Source organism: Electrona antarctica, assembly GCF_951216825.1.
Source record: "Electrona antarctica genome assembly, chromosome: 20".
In the NCBI taxonomy this organism is placed as follows: Eukaryota; Metazoa; Chordata; class Actinopteri; order Myctophiformes; family Myctophidae; genus Electrona; species Electrona antarctica.
This window is the reverse complement of record NC_136801.1, coordinates 13704862-13726460: the sequence shown is the minus strand read 5'-3', so window position 1 is coordinate 13726460 and position 21599 is coordinate 13704862. Positions and strand designations below refer to the sequence as shown.

Sequence of the window (21599 nt, the reverse complement as noted above, 5' to 3'; positions counted from 1 at the left end):
TAGAGTATGTTAATACAATAATATAACTTATACAATCTGTATGGTAGAGTATGTTAATACAATAATATAACTTATACAATCTGTATGGTAGAGTATGTTAATACAATAATATAACTTATACAATCTGTATGGTAGAGTATGTTAATACAATAATATAACTTATACAATCTGTATGGTAGAGTATGTTAATACAATAATATAACTTATACAATCTGTATGGTCGAGTTAGAGTATGTTAATACAATAATATAACTTATACAATCTGTATGGTCGAGTTAGAGTATGTTAATACAATAATATAACTTATACAATTGGGGTGGTTGTATTTTGTTTCCCTGCTGTTCTGTTGAGACATTCATATGGTGTCAAAGAGCAGGCATGCAGGCTCCATTTGCTCAATGGTAAACATTTCAGTACTTGCACAGGAAACCGCGGGTCCAAATCCAGTGGTAGACTAGAACTGCACTCTGTCGAGTGCCTACTTGCTTGTTGCACACAAGTGGCCTACTAGTGCGCAAGCAGAGCGCGCAACTACTGTCGACCGCTACAAACTGTCAAATCTCAGAACGTTTGAAATATTGAATTATTAGGTTTAGCTATTTGCTACGTACCTAGTTTTTGGAGGTAAAAAAGTAGTATTGTTAAGTATGGTAAGAGACGGCTTTCGATGGTGACGTATATGTCGATCAGTGTCGGGTAGATTAAAGGAAATGCCTCTATGGGCTGATGAATGAATATCAACATCCTAATACATCCTAATACTGGGGGGTCAAATTATGACAGTCAAAAAAAAGTCAGCTTTAGTTTTCTGTCTCCTGTCAACTGATCCTCAGTTTTCATCTTCTCCGGCTGCCCATTGAACCATCCATCCATAGCGTCTGCCTCCATCAGAGTGTTGGGCTGCCTGCATGGCATGGCATGCTTGGATGGCTCAACTCAGTTTGTGAGGCAGGATATGGGATGGTTGGTTGGCCTCTGGGAGCCTGATGTGAGGGTGGAATGGAACCACCACTGCATTTTTACTCAAATTCAATTGTTGCAGAACAGCGCGTACTGAAAACACAGGTCAAAAGCCAGAGTGACTATGACAAAAACATGATCGTCGACTAACTTTTTTCACTGATGAAAACTAAATAATAATAAAAAATCACACCCGTGTGAAGTGAGGGGCACTCTTATCATCTTACAATACCGAGGAGCCAATAAGAGACCACTATGTTTACCTTGACATACAGTACATACCCAACCGACTCGATCGCATTGCACCGATCACAGTTCCTTTTACTCACCCAAGATATCATCAATAGCCAATAAGGGCACATTATGGTATAATTTTTTTTCCTGACAATACAACGACTCAAACTTAATACATACAGGTATGTTTTACGTGTAACCTCTATTAGTCTAACTCTAATATATTAAAGTCTAACTATGATTAGATAATGTAATGATGTAAAACAAATATTAAATTATCTTTATTGTTAAAGGGGAATACCACTCATTTTCAAGTCATTAATATACCTTAGAGCTGTAAATAAATAAATAAATAAATAAATAAATAAAAGTCCCCCCATTCTGTGTTTCCTAGAACTGGAGGTCTGAAAAAAATCATTAACATGGTGAAACACATCTTGATGATGTCATCATCATACTACCAGATCATAATCTGGATGGGAACAGAAGATGGTATGGATGCCCTGAACTGGGGGTGGCACCAGAACAATAGATTTGTCCCACTCATGTCAACAATGAATGTTGCTCCAGACCATACATGGGCAACTGGCGGCCCGCGGGCCACATGCGGCCCCCACCTTCACTTAATGTGGCCCTCAGATTCATTTCGGAATACTGATATGTTATTGATTTCAGCTGTTACAATTCCAAACATGAAAACATGATCCGCTTTAATTACTTACAGTCTAAATTAGTAGCTTGCTGAGTAGTATTACAAATAATGTTATTGTCTTTTTTATGTCCAATATATTTGTATTTAGTTAAAATGACTTTTCAGGATCCCAATTAAAAATAGCAAAAATATATTCAGGAATTCAAAAATAGCCGATCTACAAGTTCAAAACGCGTCATTTTTGCTCTGACATGCATGCAATGTGGCCCCTCTGGGGTGAGTATGGAAATATAATGGCCCTCTCCATCATCAAAGTCTCTTGAAGGTCATTCATTGTAACTGTTCCAGGACTTGCAAGACACTCTGCTGCTCATGCAGAAAATATGGACTACCCTGTTGCGACCAAAGGTCGCATTTACTATGAAAGCTGCATCTCCCCATAGATGACCAGCACTTGTCCCTAGACTAGACTATGTAGGGAATATGCCCATTAATTCCATTTTGAACAACCATTTCAGATAACACTGATGGGCAAGTAAATCAACCTCTACTTATTACAGATACTCTTATCCGAGACCAAACATGGATATTTCAAATAGCCCCAAAGGGACCCATTATTACACAACACAAATGTTTTACTGCTGAAGACATTACTTGGGATTGGGGGCTAGTTGGGAAAGCAGTAAAACAAGATGAATCCCTCTTTGAAAATGAAGGGCTTCCCCCGAATGCAACAGTCCCGGCATGGCAGTGCAGTCAGTCCTTTTCATTTCCCCTTTTACTCCTTATTTCATATAGTAGCATCATGTCTTTTCTACTCAGTATGTAGGCCTACTTTATGTCCCACTTTCACATGGAAAGAACTAACATATCATGCATGTAGACTACAGTATAACTGCTGTGCCAATGAAATCAATCAAATATTATTATTTTTTTTAAATAATTGTTTATCCCACAATTTTGCTCAAGTTTTGTTCAAAAGACTAAAACTGCATCACAACTTGCTGTCAGAATCGACACCGCTGCCTCCCCCCCACACACACACACACACGCAGCACAGAACACTACGCTATGCAAGTGTCACACACACTAAACGCTAACACGCTGGAAAGAAAACGTCCCTGTCGGCATATTGACCGTCTATGGAGAGGTGGAAGTGCTCAGACAAAGAGACTGTATTAATTATTCAAGCCGGATCACTGCAATCCATTACATCACATGTATTATGAAGCAGTCTGACCCACCGCAACCTCCATCCATAATGACTGGACTCAGAACAGAAGTTCCAAGTATCAGGAGGACCTGTCTGGCCAATAAGGTAAGCTGTCAGTAGTGTAAAGTACATTTACTCAATTTTCAGTACTTTTACTTCTACTTCACTACATCTCACAGGCAAATATTGTAAGGCCTCACTCACACGGTCGCAACAGATTGCTGTATGCTTGTTGTATACAAAGGGTGTGACACAGCTTGCCCCAATGCATTTCCAATGGGAGTCACATGGTTTGACACAACATTTGTGTTGTATGAGGGGGAGGGGCGCAGTCAAAACACAGCCGAAAGCCATACAACAGCTTGTAGTCCAAAATGTGGACTACAAACCATGTGACTTCCATTGGAAATGCATTGGGGCGGCCATGACACTCACAACATTCATACAACAAGCATGCATCAATGTTTTAAAGGTCTGAGTGATGCCTAAGCCTACATTTACCCCGCACTACAATTATTTGAAAACTTTATAGTTACTAGTTAATTTGTAGGTTTTGTGGGGAAAAAATACACATTAACCATGCACTTCAGCCCTACTGCTTTTTTTGGTCATTTGAAAATAGCCGATCTACAAGCTCACAATGTGTCGCGATGCTATGCATTGTGAGCTTGTAGATCCGCTATTCTCAAAAGATTCTTATACATGTTATACATCTGCAAACATGTGAAACAGGACATTCTGCATGAGTACCGGTACTGTTGGTACTTTGAGTACTTTTTGATAACAATACTTTTGTACTTTTACTCAAAGTCAATTTTGAATTCCAGACTTTTACTTGTAACAGTAAAACATTTGAGTAGCCTAGACTTTAATTTTCCACCCCTGGGTGTAATTGGCCAGCTGCTATGGCAAGAGGTCACACTGCAGCCACAGGAGAGGTGTGAGAAGTGAATTATCGTTGTGCTACCGCATGCCAAGGGAAATATTAATGTACTATCTGATGGTAATTAAGAAGAAGACCTCTAGACTAGAGCATCAACCATTATTTAAAAGAGAGTGTTTACAGAAGCTGTACGTGGTCCAATTGGAAGCAAGGCCACAGACGAGCACAGTTTGATATAGTGTACTGAAAAAGATAAGAACTGCAGAGATCTCTCCGGTGCAGACGCCACATGGCTGGACCGTTTGTGGGGGGGGGGGGGGGGCCCGACGCTCTGCTGTGGAGCGAATCAAAACTGGATTCGCGAAATATCAGGCTCGTATTTTGTTTTATTAATATTCATGTGTGTTGTTCATATTCATATCAGGGACATTTTCCCATTATATTTTGAAAATAAATATGCCACGTTTTAGGCTCAATTGGATCATTGGTATGTTGCCTCATAACTGGACTTTAGGATAAATTGAATTACGCATCATATCCCACAGCGTCATACTGTATGAAGAGGTTCATTTGAAAACTTAAGCGTGCATCGTTTGACATAATGTGATACCGATTACCTACTCTGAGAAAGTTGTGGCTAACAGAAAAGCTAAAGTAAAGGTCCCCACACACCGAGCGCGTTTTTAGGATTTTTAGCGGCGTATGTCCATCGGTTTTCCGTAAAACGCGTCCAGTGTGCAACCACCTTTAGTCCTATAATAACATTCGCTAAAGGGTGGGCGGATCACGGCCACGTCACTTTGACCCCTGGTTGGTAGAGTGACCCCTGGTTGCTAGAGTGACCCCTGGTTGGTAGAATGACCGTTTTTAGGATTTTTAGCGGCGTATGTCCATCGGTTTTCCGTAAAACGCGTCCAGTGTGCAACCACCTTTAGTCCTATAATAACATTCGCTAAAGGGTGGGCGGATCACGGCCACGTCACTTTGACCCCTGGTTGGTAGAGTGACCCCTGGTTGGTAGAGTGACCCCTGGTTGGTAGAGTGACCCCTGGTTGGTAGAGTGACCCCTGGTTGCTAGAGTGACCCCTGGTTGGTAGAATGACCCCTGGTTGCTAGAGTGACCCCTGGTTGCTAGAGTGACCCCTGGTTGGTAGAATGACCCCTGGTTGCTAGAGTGACCCCTGGTTGGTAGAGTGACCCCTGGTTGGTAGAGTGACCCCTGGTTGCTAGAGTGACCCCTGGTTGGTAGAGTGACCCCTGGTTGCTAGTGACCCCTGGTTGCTAGAGTGACCCCTGGTTGCTAGAGTGACCCCTGGTTGCTAGAGTGACCCCTGGTTGCTGGAGTGACCCCTGGTTGCTAGAATGACACCTGGTTGCTAGAATGACCCCTGGTTGCTAGAATGACCCCTGGTTGTGACCGACAGTCTGGTCTGTAGTTGTACAGCTGAGAAACTTACCTCCATGGTGGTTAAGTTGCATCGATGGGTTCCAGCGAACCAGCCGTCGGCAGAGCACTGGTCGATATCGACAGTCTGCAGATTGATGTCCACGCGCACCACACCCCTGCAGGGGCGAGAGACAGAGAGAGAGAGAGAGAGAGGAGGACAACATGTTTTGGTTTTTTGCCTCCATCCAGGGGATACTATATATATTCCATAGGTGTTCGTTAAATACTGTGGGAAATACATATATCTATACAATGAATCATGGGCCAGGGGAATGTGATTCACAGCCTATCATGACACCCACAACAATACATGGATGGATAGGATAGACAGGTACACTGAAAACTGAATTATTGTATACCATTACTGCAATCTAGTTCTCATAGTTTATAATAAAGGAGTTCAACATGAACATTACATTTCCTTTACAACAGCTTCTACAGTGTGTAATGAATACACTGTACAGTATTTGAAGATCTTAACATACAATGCAAAAAGGTGCAGTTAAATAATGTTTTCCCTAAACCAGTGGCACTAATCAGCACTGTAGCCACGAATTTGCAGCCTTAGAAATACTTCCTGATTTTTTTATTTTTTTTTAGCCCCTCCTATATTCAGCTATAGTGTAGATTCTTGTCCAAACACAAACATTAAATGCCATTGATAATGAATGGAGAATTTACGTCATATGTGTCTGAGCAAATCGGCTATTTTTGTGTTCACACAAACATTAAAAGTCATTGACAATGAATGGAGAATTTACGTCATATGTGGACGGGCAAATCGTCTTTTTTGTCCTAACACAAAGATTAAATTACCATTGACAATATCATCATACATCATGAAGATGCATGATGATAAGAGCGCCCCTCGATCACATCACACAGGTGTGATTATTTTCTTCTTCTAAGCAATTAGGCTACATGTTCCTACAAGAGATGATTAACAAGGCTTTAATTAAAAAACACTAGTGATGTTTAATTTTAATGTATTTTGCCCGAGGTGTACATTATAATCTTCCATATTGATTTAACTCTGAGAGTGTAAAGATCCCAGATGGGTCCATTTGGGACCAGTTATACACTGGAAGCGTCACTGAAGAGCCCTCTCAACTGTCCTCAGGGACATGACGGCATTGACGGATTGGAGGAGAACAATTAGCACCTCTATGTACTTTGAGTGAACACGTCTCTTCACAGACTACCGACCTCAGCATAGAAATGGAGGAACCAATTGGCATTACGACAAAATTGTGGAGAAAAAAAACACTCTTTCACTCAGCTCGATGTATCAACGCATACTATGTAGTGATGGCCATGTGGAGAAAGTTTATTAACCAGTAACCGTTAAGGAAATGTTTTGGAAAAAAATGTGCATTTTATCCATAACAAAATACTAATACACTTTTTTTCATATAATAAAATGTGCTATTTACACATTCAAAATGCCAACACAACGAGGAGGAGGAAGAAGAAGAATTCAACAAATTGTTTTCCATAAAAAAATATATTTTAGCAAAGGGCTCAAAATTTACTATTTGACTCTACCAGTGCTCCCACCCTTTTTTACTGTTAACCATTAACCGGTTAACCAATTTATTAACAGTTAACGGCCAGTCACTAATACCATGCATACTGTGCACGCGCACGCACGCACACACGCACGCACGCACGCACGCACGCACGCACGCACGCACACACACAGTACTGTCCAAAACATTGCCGGTATGGCATGTTCCTGCAGGTGTAGGAGAAGTGGTTTAGTGTACAGTTTTACAGTCCCTGTGGACCAGTGGTGAGTAGAACACGCCACTGTACTGTTATTAATAACTCCTACTATGGTTTTTGCCTCCAGGCCAATGGACCTCAATGTATTCCATCGCACCGCTCGCTGCCTCGGTGAAAAATGGTCCGTTTGTTTTCCACGCTTTTGTTATGTAATTGTGTGTGCGTGTGTGTGTGTGTGTGTGTGTGTGTGTGTGTGTGTGTGTGTGTGTGTGTGTGTGTGTGTGCACATGCACGTGCGTGTGTGTGTGTGTAGTACTTCAGTCAGCAGTGTTGATTTTGACAGCAAATAGATTTCGACAGCAAATATTAATTTGGTTTAAGTCATAGTCTTTTGAATAAAATTTGATTTAGTTTCAGTCATATTATTTAGTCTTCTGAAATGTTTTAGTTTGAGTCTAGTTTTAGTCGACTAAATATAAGATTTTAGTTGACTAATGTAGCCTAGAGTTTTTTTTTTATGACGACATTGTCAATAAATAAATTTGGTCTTAGATTTGTTTCATTTGTTTAATTTTAGTCAGTGAAAAACGGCAGTCGACGAAATCAGCACTGCACTCCTGGGTAAGTCATTTCAGTTGAGAGCTGACAGTTGAATCCCTACTCTCCTTCAAAACCGCCATAAAAGAGTCCCCGTGTGCAATTTGCAAATAGACTTAGACAAGTCTTCTAGCTTGCCAAAAGATATGTCCCCCCAATGTTTTGTCTGTACATACTGTATGCATAAGGTATATATGCATGAGAGTGGACCTAATGAGCCCAAGTCCCCACACCTGTCCAATTGCCATGGCTCTGCCGGAGCCAATTGATTGCCAAGGCAACCCCAGCCTACACCTGCCGAATTCCCCAGACCTGCCATTTGATTACATAGTCCATTTTTCACTGTCAGTTTGCACTTTTCAGACATTCTCCACAGTCGTTTATCATTGGACAAAGACAGACAGATACTGAGATCTCCATACTGTATATGGGCACAGACGGTTAAAATGGTAGAGTTAATGGGCATTGTTGCATAAATGCATACTAGCGTGTTGTATGCATTCCCGGTTTTTCATTGTTCCCAACCTGATCATTCCCAAGTAGGCCAGGTGCCCGACTGGCACAGGTCTAGTTAGCTCAATGGTAAACATTTCAGCACTTGCACAGGAAACCTGCTTCAAATCTGGGGTAGAAGAGGAAAGTTACATTGTGCAGTATTCAAGTAAATGTACTTTGTTACTGTCAAACAGTGAATGAGAAATGCACAAAAGCAAATACCCTACTGCAGTGTGCATTTGACCTGTATTTGTGTGTGTGTGTGTGTGTGTGTGTGTGTGTGTGTGTGTGTGTGTGTGTGTGTGTGTGTGTGTGTGTGTGTGTGTGTGTGTGTGTGTGTGTGTGTGTGTGTGTGTGTGTGTGTGTGTGTGTGTGTGTGTGTGTGTGTGTGTGTGTGTGTGTGTGTGTGTGTGTGTGTGTGTGTGTGTATGTATAGCTGACTGCTCTTGGACAATAGCCTTCATGGTCCAGCTTGTTAAAGCACATGCTCTGCTCTTTATGAGAACACATTGTCTGCTTCAAACCACTTTTTCATGTTAGCTCTCTCCAGCCCCTCGCCATATCGGACATATGGCACATGAAAAGGCTCGTAGAAAAGGAGGAAACAGCATGTGTGACCGTCTGAAGCCACCACGATGTCTAAGATGTCTGGAAGCAGAGGCAAAAGAGTGAAGCCAAATGCGGTCCATTTCTAGTGGTGTAAAGTAACTTAAGTACATTTATTTAAGTACTGTACTTAAGTACAACTTTGAGGTATTTGAGTATTTTTTACTTTTTGCTTCACTACAATTATTTGAAAACTTTAGTTACTAGTTACTTTGGAGATTTAAATTTTGATTAGAAAACATACAGTACATTAACCGCTTCAACTATACACTTCGGCAATTTGCTTGTAGATCGGCTATTTTCAAAGGATTTTGCACACATCTTGAACTTGTGAAATGGGACATTCTGCAATATGAGTACTTTTACTTTTAGTACTTTAAGTACATTTTGATGCCGATACTTTTGTACTTTTACTCAAGTACATTTTGAATATGGGACTTCTACTTGTAACAGAGTACATCTATTGCAGTATTTCTAAAAAAAACTATCTACCACTATCTATTTCTGAGATAACCTGCAGGAGGAGAGGGAACCTAATGTCCATAATGGGGGAACGCTGAACATTTGGCAAAAATATGCAAACATTCGGCACAAAATCAGGTAAACATTTGGCAAAAAGTATGTGAACATTTGGCAAAGATAGCCGATCTACAAGCTCACAAGGAGCTGAGAGCTTGTACATAGAATAGGACGAATAACTATAGGAAGTATAGGGTTTTTAGGTGGTTAAATTGGCACTGAGGATTCCAGTAGAATAGAGAGAGACGGGCGTGCACATTTTGAGCCGGGCAACTGGAACATCCCCAGAGGCATCATGGGAGCATCATCATCGGGGACCTCGGGCACAAAGACAGGATTATCACACAAAGAGCAAGAGATAGTGCTGCCCCCAGGAAATGGAGTCTCTCTCCCCTTTCATCCCCCTTTCTCTGTGGGTCTGAAAGGCCATGACAGCAAAAGGAGGGGCATATCTCTCTCTCTCTCTCTCTCTCTCTCTCTCTCTCTCTCTCTCTCTCTCTCTCTCTCTCTCTCTCTCTCTCTCTCTCTCGGCCAGTCAGGGACAAAATACTCCAGTATAGTATGAATGTTCCAGTATAATGAAGTTGGCTGACATAACTCCTCATCATTCAGTACTCATCATTGTTACTGCTCAGTGTCCCTACATAAGGGCATTCACCGGATTCACTGAAACGTGCTCGCGACTAGTGGCCTCTGCAGTCTTTGAAGTCCACATAAATGAAGAGCAAATGTAATGTATTATGATGCTTTTTATGCTGTATGTCAGTATGAATACCTTTATACACCAATGATGCAAAAGAAAACCAGAACAAATTGCATTGACTGAAGAATAGATGATGCATGATCAGCATGCCACACTAATTCAAAGCCAAGCACCCCGTTTATCCGTCCGCCTTTGTCCGCCTTCTCCTACCAAACCACACCGTTTGCACACATCTTGCCATGCACAACACCACCGGCATGCCTGTCCAGACATAACGCACTGCTTTGCATCCATGCAACTGTCATATTTACAGTACAATACCCATTTCTAATCAAATCTACTAATCAAATGATTCCCGAGCGTGGCACGGCTGCAGCTCACCGCTCCTTGGCTGCGGCTCATCGCTCCAAGAGATGGGTCAAATGCGGAGAACAAATTTCACTGCGGTAACGTGTGTGACAAATCTTACAACTTTGACTTTGACCTTTGACCTTCTATGAAAAAACACATTCTTGCGCAACACCACCAGCCTGTTTGCTGTGACGTCAGAATCGTCACCACTTTGCAGACCGCATCCACAACAGAGCACACTGCCCCCACCCCCAGTGTGTTGTCCACAGACACAAATCTGAAATCTCCATATTTGCCCAAATTGTGCTGAGTGCCAGTCGCCTGTCGCCAGTGTGTGAGGGGCCGCACAGCGTCTAGTTGTTGTAATTTCACAATTGACTTCAGTCAAGTTTGTACGAAGGAGTCCATCACCGCAGCTACATTTTGACTCAGCATGTTGCGTCAATGATCTGGTGCACATTGACTGGGGAGTGGGGATAGCTAGTGTAAGATAAGGGTGTCAAATATTATTGCCATGCAAATAAATCATGCAAATACATGACCTCTGGTGTGTAAAGGTCTCAACTGTGTGTGGCCTCCACGTGAAAGTGAAAAGTGAAGGTACTGTCCAGTTCTTTGATATGATGATTCAAATAGAGAGGCGGTCAGTGGATACGTTACATCACTGGTCCCCAAAGATTTTAGCACGAGACCCAAAAGAGAAATGTCTCCTTGGGACCCAGATATAGTGAAAATAGCTGATTTACGAGCTTGGCGATTTGTCACTGGTACACTGTAGGCGGGTTTCTGAAGTGTCCACAGCCCCCCTAACATAGATTGAAAATGGGTGAAGTTGTCCTTTAATGAAATATCTGAACGCCAAGTATAATATTCACACCAGTATATACATTCTTTTTTTTTTAAAGATATTTTTTTGCGGCTTACGCCTTTTATTGGTTTTTGACGGGACAGACAGTAGGCTGACAGGAAACGGGAGAGAGATGGGGGAAGACATGCAGTAAAGGCCGTGTCGGGCTCGGGAGTCGAACCCGCGGCACACTGCGACTGGATTACCAGTCGGGTGCCCAGACGGTTACGCCACCGCCTGGGCCAGTATATACATTCTATAAATAATATATTGGTTGCAATCTATTGGTGAGTTATCTGACTGAACTTCATTCCACCATCACTGATCATCAAGCAGCATATCATCTCTGTCGGGTGGAAACCTCATATGCCAAAAACCATAACTTTTCGGGATTCAAATTTAAAAATAGCAAAAGTAGCTCAACACATGGACCTGCTACTTTCTATGCTTTTGTGTGACGCTGTAGGTGTAGGCACTAATTTCCCCCCGAAAAAGTAAAAATATGGAGATAAGAGGTTTCTTTCTGCCCGACAGCAACAACATAATACATGTTTAGATGGAATGTCAAATATTGGTCCCAATGCCACAATGTCTCCAGTGTGATGAAACACTGGAGACCCCCCCCCCCCACACACACACACACACACACACACACACACACACACGCACACAGCACTTATTCCATGTGACCCAGGACATTGTATTGAGCTCTGTCGCTGTTCATCAAAGAACCAAATGCCAATGGCAATTCTCCAGATAGAAAATGCACGCACGCTCGCACGCACTCACACTCGCACTCACACTCACACGCACACTCACACGCACACTCACACTCACACTCACACTCACACACACATATAGTATATAATTCCATTTTGCAACATATTGTCGCTGTCGGGGGAAACCCTGTATGTCCCTTATGTTTTTAAATGCCAGTAGCACAAAAGTAGCACAAATAGCCGACCTATGTGGTCGCTTTGCAAGTGAAATTGGATTAAGTCTGTCTGTGAGGTTTTATATATCTTGAACCAATTCAAAGTATTAACAAAAGAGCTCGTGACAAAATTATAATTACATTAGATCCACCAGAACATGTCCTAAAAAGGAACCGCCTAGTATTTGCAAAACTATTGTGCTTTTCTTTCTGACCATTGTTCATGCCTGTAGCATTAGTTTACTGTAAGACGTCTCTGTTGGGTGGAAACCTCACGTCCAAAACTACTTATTTTTACTTTTCAGTATTAACCCATTTAGGCCTGACGTCGAAATTAAAAAAATGTCTTCTAAATCCTGACAGTTTTCTGAGTATGTTTCTGTATCCGTGGTGCTCAATATTTCATGTCAAGGACCCCAAAAATTATATGTAATTGGCCGCCGACCCCCATCTGAAAATATGTTATTCCACCTCAGAAGCAAAGATTTGAGCCAGGGATGCGCCATGCCGCTCATGGGTGACAGACCTCACACCGGAAGTCTGAAGTTTGGTGGCAGACTGCCATGGAACCGGCTGGACCAGCTCACGAGCAAGCGCTATTTATGAACGATTGCGACCTTTAACTCATATAATTGGTTCAGGAATATAAAAGAAGACATATCAGAGGTTGTTTTCAAATCACTTAATTGCTTTTCGATGCGCACAGTATATCATTTTATAAAGCCATCTAACAGCGGCAGGTATCGTTTCTGGCTCGGGGGATTTGATTGCCAGACAGGAAATGGTGGACAGTCTCGCGATACATGGTGCTCTTTAGATAGGTTACCTGGCTACGTCAGTGTATATCATATGTCTTCCTTCATTTTCCTGAGCCGAGTATTTTATAAAGGTCTCAATCATTCAGAAATAGTGTTTGGGTAAGTCCGACGTTATGTATCTTTCGGGACTGCTTTGTCTCGGTCGGCTCATCTAACGGCATTCCGTTTCTCTCCAAAGTTGAATGTTGCCACTACTGTTGGAGCAGCCATAAACTACAGGTTCATCCCGATGTTCTGGGCATCGTTAGTAAAGTTAGTGTTAGTAAAAAAGGAGGATAACAGAGTGACATTTGAGCAGACTAACATCAGTCACTTTCCCATTCAATGTATAGTAGAACAGCTGACTGACGTGACTGCAGTGTGCAGTGTGCAGTGTGCAGTGTGCACCGCAGCTATGTTGTCTCCGCCTACAGGAAATACGTTCGCTGCGATCAGGGGACCCGTCTCTGAATGTGTCTATAGTCAGACTAATATTAGCCTTTTTTGATTTCTCTCAGTACAGGTTGTGTTCCCACATTATGGTCGACACAGATCACTCAAATTAATTGAATGACAGGAAGTGATGGCCGTAATTCACACAAGGCATCATGGAACACTGGAAAGTGTGCACACCCCTGTGCATGTCAACCAATCAAATGCCCGGCACCCGGTGTCTAGACATAATACTACAAAGCAAACATGTCAATACCAAAACATTAATAGCTCCAATAAACTACTACTACTTATTTGTGAAATTCCAAAACCTTTTTCCACAAAGGAATCATTGTGTCAGTAATCACAGACACTTTCTGCTATTCAGTCCTGTGGAGAAACACTGTTGATTTGCTCTGATCGGTCACTGTACATGTATTGATTCTGAGACCAGTTCTATCATCATCAGGCCAGATCACCCTGGGACAATTAAACTAATGACATAATGAGATTAAAATCCGAAGATAGGAGGCCAAATTACACACCAGCACCTTAGTTTGTTATTAATCAAACCAAATCGTCTCTGTTGGGTGGAAACCTAATATGTCCAAAACTGATTCAAAGGTATCAAATGTAGCAGATCTACAAGCTCGAAACGTGTCGATTCACGTCCACGTTTCGAGCTTGCAGATCTTGCTACTTTTGTGCTTTTGTGTGACGATCAAGTAGGGCGATAATTTATGAAACATATATCACGAAAATTAAGTTCGAATAATTATGGGAGATAGGAGGTTTCTACCCCGACAGCGACAATATGTTCATCATTTCTGATGATTATATGGGTTGACAGTCAGTGGTACACAGAGGAGCACCAGGCAGGCACTTGGCATTCTTATAATGTTGACATTTACTGGCTGAAGGCGGGTAGTATTGATGTGCCACCTCACCGAGCAGCGGTGTCCCAGTGACGTCAATGAGGGGAAGTGCAGTAAGCACCTCGGAGATGCTCGCTTAACCCCTCGCGCACACTTCAGGTCAGACTTCAATCCAATACAAGCCACTTCATTGATTAGACGCAGAGGTTCCCAACCACTGGTACTTATAGTACCACTGGTGGTACTTGAGCCCCCCTCTGGTGGTACACAGAGGAGTGAGTTGCCCAAAAAAAAGGAGAAAAAAGACAAAAGTGGAATGAAATATTCATATTACTACAGGTAGTTCTTCTGACCAAGCAATTGGTTGAAATAGGCTATCCAGCCGTGCTGAAATGAGCATGACAGACAGCACACCTAGCCGTTAATAGAATGTTTGAGAACGGATTAATCACATTAGAAATATCAGCAGCTGTGCTTGATTAGTTATTAGACAGAGTTTTGTCAGAGCAGCAGCATTTATTGGATTAGGAATGGAACAAAAAAGGGCAGGTATATGCTGCTGCATTTTAACATATATTATGGTGGTACTTGGTGAGCCAAAAATATTCTGAGGTGGTACTTCAGTATAAAAAGGTTGGGAACCAGTGGATTAGAGCAGGTGCAGCAGCATTGAGCCAGTGTGCTGCACACTCAGTTGTGGGACCAGAAGAAGGTTAGTTAGACCAGTGGTTCTCAAAACGTTTTCATGTCAAGGACGCACACATTTACACTAATAAACCCGCCGACCCCCATTTGAAAAGATATGCCAGGGACCCCATAAAGAGGAGATGTTTACATACAGATTCTCCACCATTTTAATTTCCAGGTCCCCCAGTGTGACATGATATCCATTAGGCTACGGACCCCCCCATTTAATTAAGCACATTTCTATCTCTGGGGCCCCAATTTATATTGTAAAATCAATGTTAATTTAACTTGTACAAATGCAACCATTTGTACACTCAGAGTTACAGACCCATAAGGGTCGATTTGGTTCCAAACTATCATTTAGCTGGGGACTAAGGACTAGCCTGGCTAATAAGCCAGACCGAATCAGCCGTTGGCAATGTTGTGTGATATTAGTCTGGCTTATTAGCCAGGCTAACTAAGGACCCCTGGGGGTCCCCAGACCCCACTTTGAGAACCAAGATCCTTGCAGGGTTTGGGAGGTAGAAGCTCTGCTTCAGGTAAAACGTACAGTAAAACCGTTTATAGTGTTTTGTCTCTGCACACATTCAGTGAGCAATCCGTCTTGGCGTGTGATGCTTTATAAGCAACTATTTCTGCCATTTTTGGAAAATGTTTGAAAATGTATGAACATTTTTCAACATGGAAACGACAATGATGATTATGCAAAATAGGCTACTTGTGATTATCTGGAATTATTGCGATTAGGCGATTATGTATCTACGTAGGCTAATAATTGTGACAGGCCTTATGACGGTCAGACCTTGTTCCATAACCAGATATATTTTCCTGGCGTGTTATTATAATTTATTATTATTATTACTCCTCTAATCTCATACAGTTTGTGTTTATTTAAACACCCCCTCTCTCTTTTCATCTCAGCATATTACAGTACAGCGTCTAGCCTGGAGCATTGTGGGGTTTCCTTGCTATCATGTTTTTGGACGCCATCCATCTCTAAGCAGATGCTCATGCTGGTGGCGTCTCCCTGGAGCTCCAGGCCTCCCACTCACAGTGAGGGAAGGTCCCCCCTGGCTGGCAGGCAGGCAGGCAGGCAGGCAGGCTGTCCACACAGCAGACCAAAATGAGGAAGTTCAGCCAAGCTGAAATGAGCAGAATTCTGCCAACTAATTAGATGCCACTTGGCCATTGAGGAGATATGATACACGCACGCACGCACGCACGCACGCACGCACGCACTCACGCACAGACACACACACACACACACACACACACACACACACACACACACACACACACACACACACACACACACACACACACACACACACACACACACGCACACGTATCTCATATTTGCATGTAGGCTACCTTTTAGAGGCCTTTAATTAGTTTGCCTCTTTCATTCGCTTCTGTGACTTCCTGAGATATTCTCAGACTCAAAGCAATTAAAGAAGGTCTGTATTGTACTGAATGAGTGCCGGGGTCTGAACTACTGTATATGCAGCAGGTATGTGCACACACAGTCACACACACACACACACACACACACACACACACACACACACACACACACACACACACACACACACCACTCAGAGGCACATAAGCACTCCCATACGCAGGCTCTCTATCTATCTCTCTGTCTAACAGACACACAAACACAGTGCTGCTACACTGGTTTAGTCCTGGTTGTCTAAGAGCTGTCTCCCCTGTGACTCCAGTGCGGCTGAGGGGAGAGACACACGGAGAGAACAGGATGAAAGTGTGAGTGTTGTGATTTCTTGCACCTCCACCGAAACAGGTCGATCCAGCAGAAAACACATGTTCCTACAGCCCTGCAGCAACCGCCGACATAGAGAGATGCACGCTGCTTGTTAGCCTCCTGTCTGTTCAGCAAACAAAATGGAACCATGTATGTGTGGCCGACATCAGTCAAACGATTAAGATGACAACAATTTACAGTACTTACAGACATACTGATACTTCACTGCAAACCTTCTTCACGAAGGCCGGGGAATATCATCACTCTCAACATGAAGTGACTGAACCATTACCCGCTTACGTAAGCCTATTAAATACTTTGTCATTGTCATATTGCACTGTGAAAATAACGAGACAAAATAGCTGATGTACATGCTCACAATGCACTGTGAGGCTAATATAATGTTCACTATTTTCATTTTCAAGGTTTTATTTGATAGCAACAGTGGAGAGAGACAGGACATGGGAGATGGGGAAGGACCTGCGGATTAAAACCTGGGCCCGCTGTGCATGTGAATATTATTGAAAATTATTGAAACGTTTTGAAAATGTTCCATTGAATCAATTCAAATTATACATTTGCCAAAAAATAGGGATAGAAATAGTTCAAAGTGGTTAATAATAAGCTAGAATCAAGATGTCCCTTTGCAGCAGCAGGGCTGTTGTTCTACATCATTCATTATTAATTCATCATCATATTGATTGTACTGGAGGGGAGACGGAGACAGACTGATGTCTGGAGCGGCTGTATTAGGCAACGTTTCCCTCTATTTCCTCCTTCTCATCTGTCTGTAGACAGATGAGATAGCCTACAGCCCTACACACTGACCTCCTGAGCCTGTAGTATGCAGACTTTATAGTCGTCTACATGCTTAGGTTCAGGAGGCAGTGTGTAGGCTACTTGTATAGAGGCCAAGACACGATCAAAGGGGTTCCACCACGCCTCAAGCCAAATTCAGGCTGGTCCGGTCTATCTCAGGAGTGGGACTGACTGGTATGTATATGAAGAAGGCACTGGAGCAAACTTCAGCGTTTTTAATAACATCAGTGCATGGTGTAAACTAAAGTATACATTGTACTGAAGTACTGTATACTTGAGTACAATGTTTGAGGTATTTTTATTTTTTTACCACTACATCTCAGAGGCAAAGATTATACTTTTTACTCCACTGCATTTGAAAACTTTAGTTACTACAAATCACGTGGCAACGTATCTGTCAGTGCATCTGATGAATATGTATTGACATTGAAATCCACATTATTTGCCTGCAGTGCACACACACACACACACACACACACACACACACACACACACACACACAAAGGCTTTAATTGTCTGATTCTGCTCCAACGCCTACCTTCTTCATACACTATGTCAGGGGTTCTCAAAGTGGGTGCCGTGACACAAGTCCTGGGGTGCCTCAGAATACTTTGATAGAATTTGGAACTTACAGTATCAAGTTCAGTCACTTCAGTTTAACCACTTAGACCCTCTATATTTGATAAAACAGACCTTAGTTGCACCGTACTTTTTCAATATACACCAAATCCCCTTGCCAAAAATAGCCGATTTACAATCACAATGTGTCATGTTGTGAGCTTGTAGATCTCCTATTTTTGGTGAATGTTCCCTCCCAGAATTGGGTGGTGAAACGTCAAGTATAAAGTTATTTTCAATCTTGTCCTATAATGGAAACGGATATTTTCTCAAAGTTTTCCTTTATGTGACATAAACTGTATATTATTCTTAGGGAGAGAATATTTACATATTATGTACTTTTACCGTAATATGACATAAGGTTCTAAAAACTAACAATGTCATTCAGGGGTGCCATGGATTAAAATGTCATTTACAGGGTTGACATGACACAAAAACGTTTGAGAACCACTGCACTATGTCATGGTATCAGAGTGTTCATGCACGGGGTAAAACACAGCAGGGAGCTGCAGTTACCGTACATGTTGTACGCCTACACTGATAGGCCTATCTCACAGCCCGTTTTTCACGCCCACTTCCGGTAAATAGTGGTGACTTTAACATGGGCATTTACACGTTTTTTTCTCTGGAGAATCTAAGTACATTTTCTAATGTAAAAATGTGACAGACCAATATTATTATGAAGCAAACAAGATGGTAAATCAGGTCGAGCAGATAGAACAAACCTTACCTTGAGAAAACAAAAGTTGTAGACTTCTTAAATAACCTCTGTTAACATGTAGCGTCTATGGAGTGACGTCACGCTATCACCACTAACCCCGAAAGGGGGCGTATTTAGGGGGGCGGGGAAATTCTGTGAGATAGGCTTATTACCAGCAGTAGCTGCTATGAACTGAAGAACAGTGTTGTTTTTGGCAGAGAATTTCCATTTTAGTTTTAGTCCTATAGTCTCTTGAATAGTTTTCACTTTGTTTTAGTCACATTTTAGTCACCTGGAATGTCTTCGTGTTTAGTCTAGTTTTAGTCGACTAAATATCATAGGATTTTAGTCGACTAAATCTACGGTTGATTAGTTGACTAAAATGTATTTTGGCGGGCCTCGATGCCTTCTCAAGGCTATAGGTCAGGTGCTACGGTTGGAGTCATTCTGAAGAGGTGAGTCTTCAGATTACACATTACAGCGGAAAATGGGGAGTGAATTTGCAGTTCTAACTGCAGATTAAAATCTATATGTTACTTATCAGAATCAAGAGGAGTTGTTCTTTTGAAACTACACTGACCAGTATAGGCTATCCCATAGTAGGCTACATCTCACTTTTGAAAGGCAGAATGTGTAGCCTACTGTAGGCCTATATACCGAAACGGTCTGAACAGGCCGATGACAACAACAGTAACAGGGTTATTCATTACAGCATAATCACTCTTTTGTAATCCATGCCCCCTCCTGAGCTACTGTAACCTCGAGTGTATCAATTAAAGATTCATTGAACGCGCTGCACAAGAGATCTGGATTAAATATTCATTGACAAGATGCAACTCACAATATGAAGTCTCAACACTTCACTATTGTGCATCGGCTATACGCACCACAGCTATAAACATGGCATATAGCACCAACCTATCGTAGGCCCTATTACACCTGCTCGTGCACTGGTGACCCGGTGGTTTTGGCCTAGACTATTGGTGCACCAGTTCACCCTTTCTCGTTGCCGCAGCAGTTTCTCTGTCTCTCTCTTATAGCCTATAATACCATGCTGTAGCCCAGGGGTCTTCAACAGGGGGTCCTCAGAGTTACTACAGGGGGGCCTCCAAATCTTTGTGTGATAGGATTTTCTTTTTGTATCCACTTGAACCCTAGCATCTCTATTCTGGGGAGAACTTCAGCCAAAAATAGCAAGCACACTATTATGCTTTGCGTGTGCGCAGACCAAGTACAGAGTGAAAGGTCACTATGAGGTGAAGACAACAAGTGGTTAAATGTTTGAATGGTCTGAAAAACGTTGAAGGCCCCTGCTTTAGCCACACATTCAGACTGAGTGATTTGCTAAAATATAACCACATCAGACATCAACAAGTAGACAGCTGCTTGCAACTCAAGGCACCCTTCGTAATGAAAGCAACGAAAGGGCACGCATCACTTCCTTATAAGGAGATGACATAACATCGGCGGTTATTTTTAGCATCATCATCGGCACCTGCAGGGTGAATCTCAGGGCGCCTTGTTGTCAGAACGGAGAGAAGTGTCAACCCACTGAGCATTTTTCAGGCTGATGTCTAAAATACATCTAAATGTCCATCTAAAAATGTGTGTGTGTGTGTGTGTGTGTGTGTGTGTGTGTGTGTGTGTGTGTGTGTGTGTGTGTGTGTGTGTGTGTGTGTGTGTGTGTGTGTGTGTGTGTGTGTGTGTGTGTGTGTGTGTGTGTGTGTGTGTACCTGCGTGTGTGTGCAGCGTGGGTGCGTGCGTGCGTGCGTGAGCTCACCTGAAATCTGGTTCCAGGTTCTCTTTAAGGCCGTAGAAACCAGCCGATAGGGTCAAGAGCCAGCGTGGGTTGAAGTTGCCGTTCTCGCACTCCAGGTAGGGCGCCGACCACCTGACGTGCGTCCTGTCCGGGATGAAGCTCTCGCCCCTCTTCAGAGAGTTGTCGAGGGACTCGAAGTCCTGACTCAGCACCGTCTTGCGGAAGTGCTGCCTCTTCTTGTCCTTGACGTCGTGGTACCACAGCGTCTCCGCCGTGCGGTTCTTCAGGTGGTAGTGGGCCGCGCCGGAGGACAGGTCCTGCAGCACTATCTCTCCGCCGGCCCGCGTCGCCTGCAGAAGCACCGAGGGCTCGGTGGCGGACGGCTCCGTGTTGAACGTCACCACCGCCCGGTGGATCTTGCCGTCGCCCTCCAGGATGCTCCTGACGAGTGCATGGTACCACTCGATGTCTCGCCGCAGACTCTGCTCCCTGGACCTGTTGGCCTGCAGGATCATGTTGAGGAAGTTGGTGGCGTGCAGCACCGTGTCCAGAACACTGCCCATGGACGGGTGCGGGGTCGCGTGCGACCTTCTGCCCCCGCCGCGCGGGGACGCGAGCTCGTATCTCCGCGAGCAGTTGGCGTGCTTCAGCGTGCTGGAGTCCCCCGTGTGCAGAAACGCCGTGACCACCCGCGGAATAAGGTGCTCGTCTATCTTCTGCGGCAGCGCCTGTAGCGTCGCCTCATTTGGAGAGCGGCGGAACGCGCCTCGGAGGAGATGCGGCTGCTGAGCGCCGTGGAGGATGTGTGGCTGAGATTTGATCTCTTTGATGTGTTTTTGCGCCGAGTCTGGCGACCGCTCCACCGCTGCATATTTATGATTCGATCCGATCACGAAGCCCACTTGCAACAGTAACGAGAACCTGAAAACAGGAGCCATCGCCGTTCACAAAACGTTTGAATTACTGCTTTTTTATTTTTTA

General features: G+C 43.1%; 1 protein-coding gene across 1 annotated transcript in view; it reads right to left on the bottom strand.

Annotated features, from left to right (window-relative positions):
- Positions 1-21556, bottom strand: part of gpr158a (G protein-coupled receptor 158a) — a gene marked incomplete at both ends in the record, with an annotated part of 92056 nt that extends 70500 nt beyond the window's left edge. The window contains 2 exons of the mRNA XM_079489324.1: positions 5400-5505; positions 20640-21556. Of these exons, the coding sequence (XP_079345450.1) occupies positions 5400-5505; positions 20640-21556 (1023 nt within the window). The remainder of the gene's footprint in view (positions 1-5399; positions 5506-20639) is intronic.
- Positions 21557-21599: the final 43 nt, after the last annotated feature.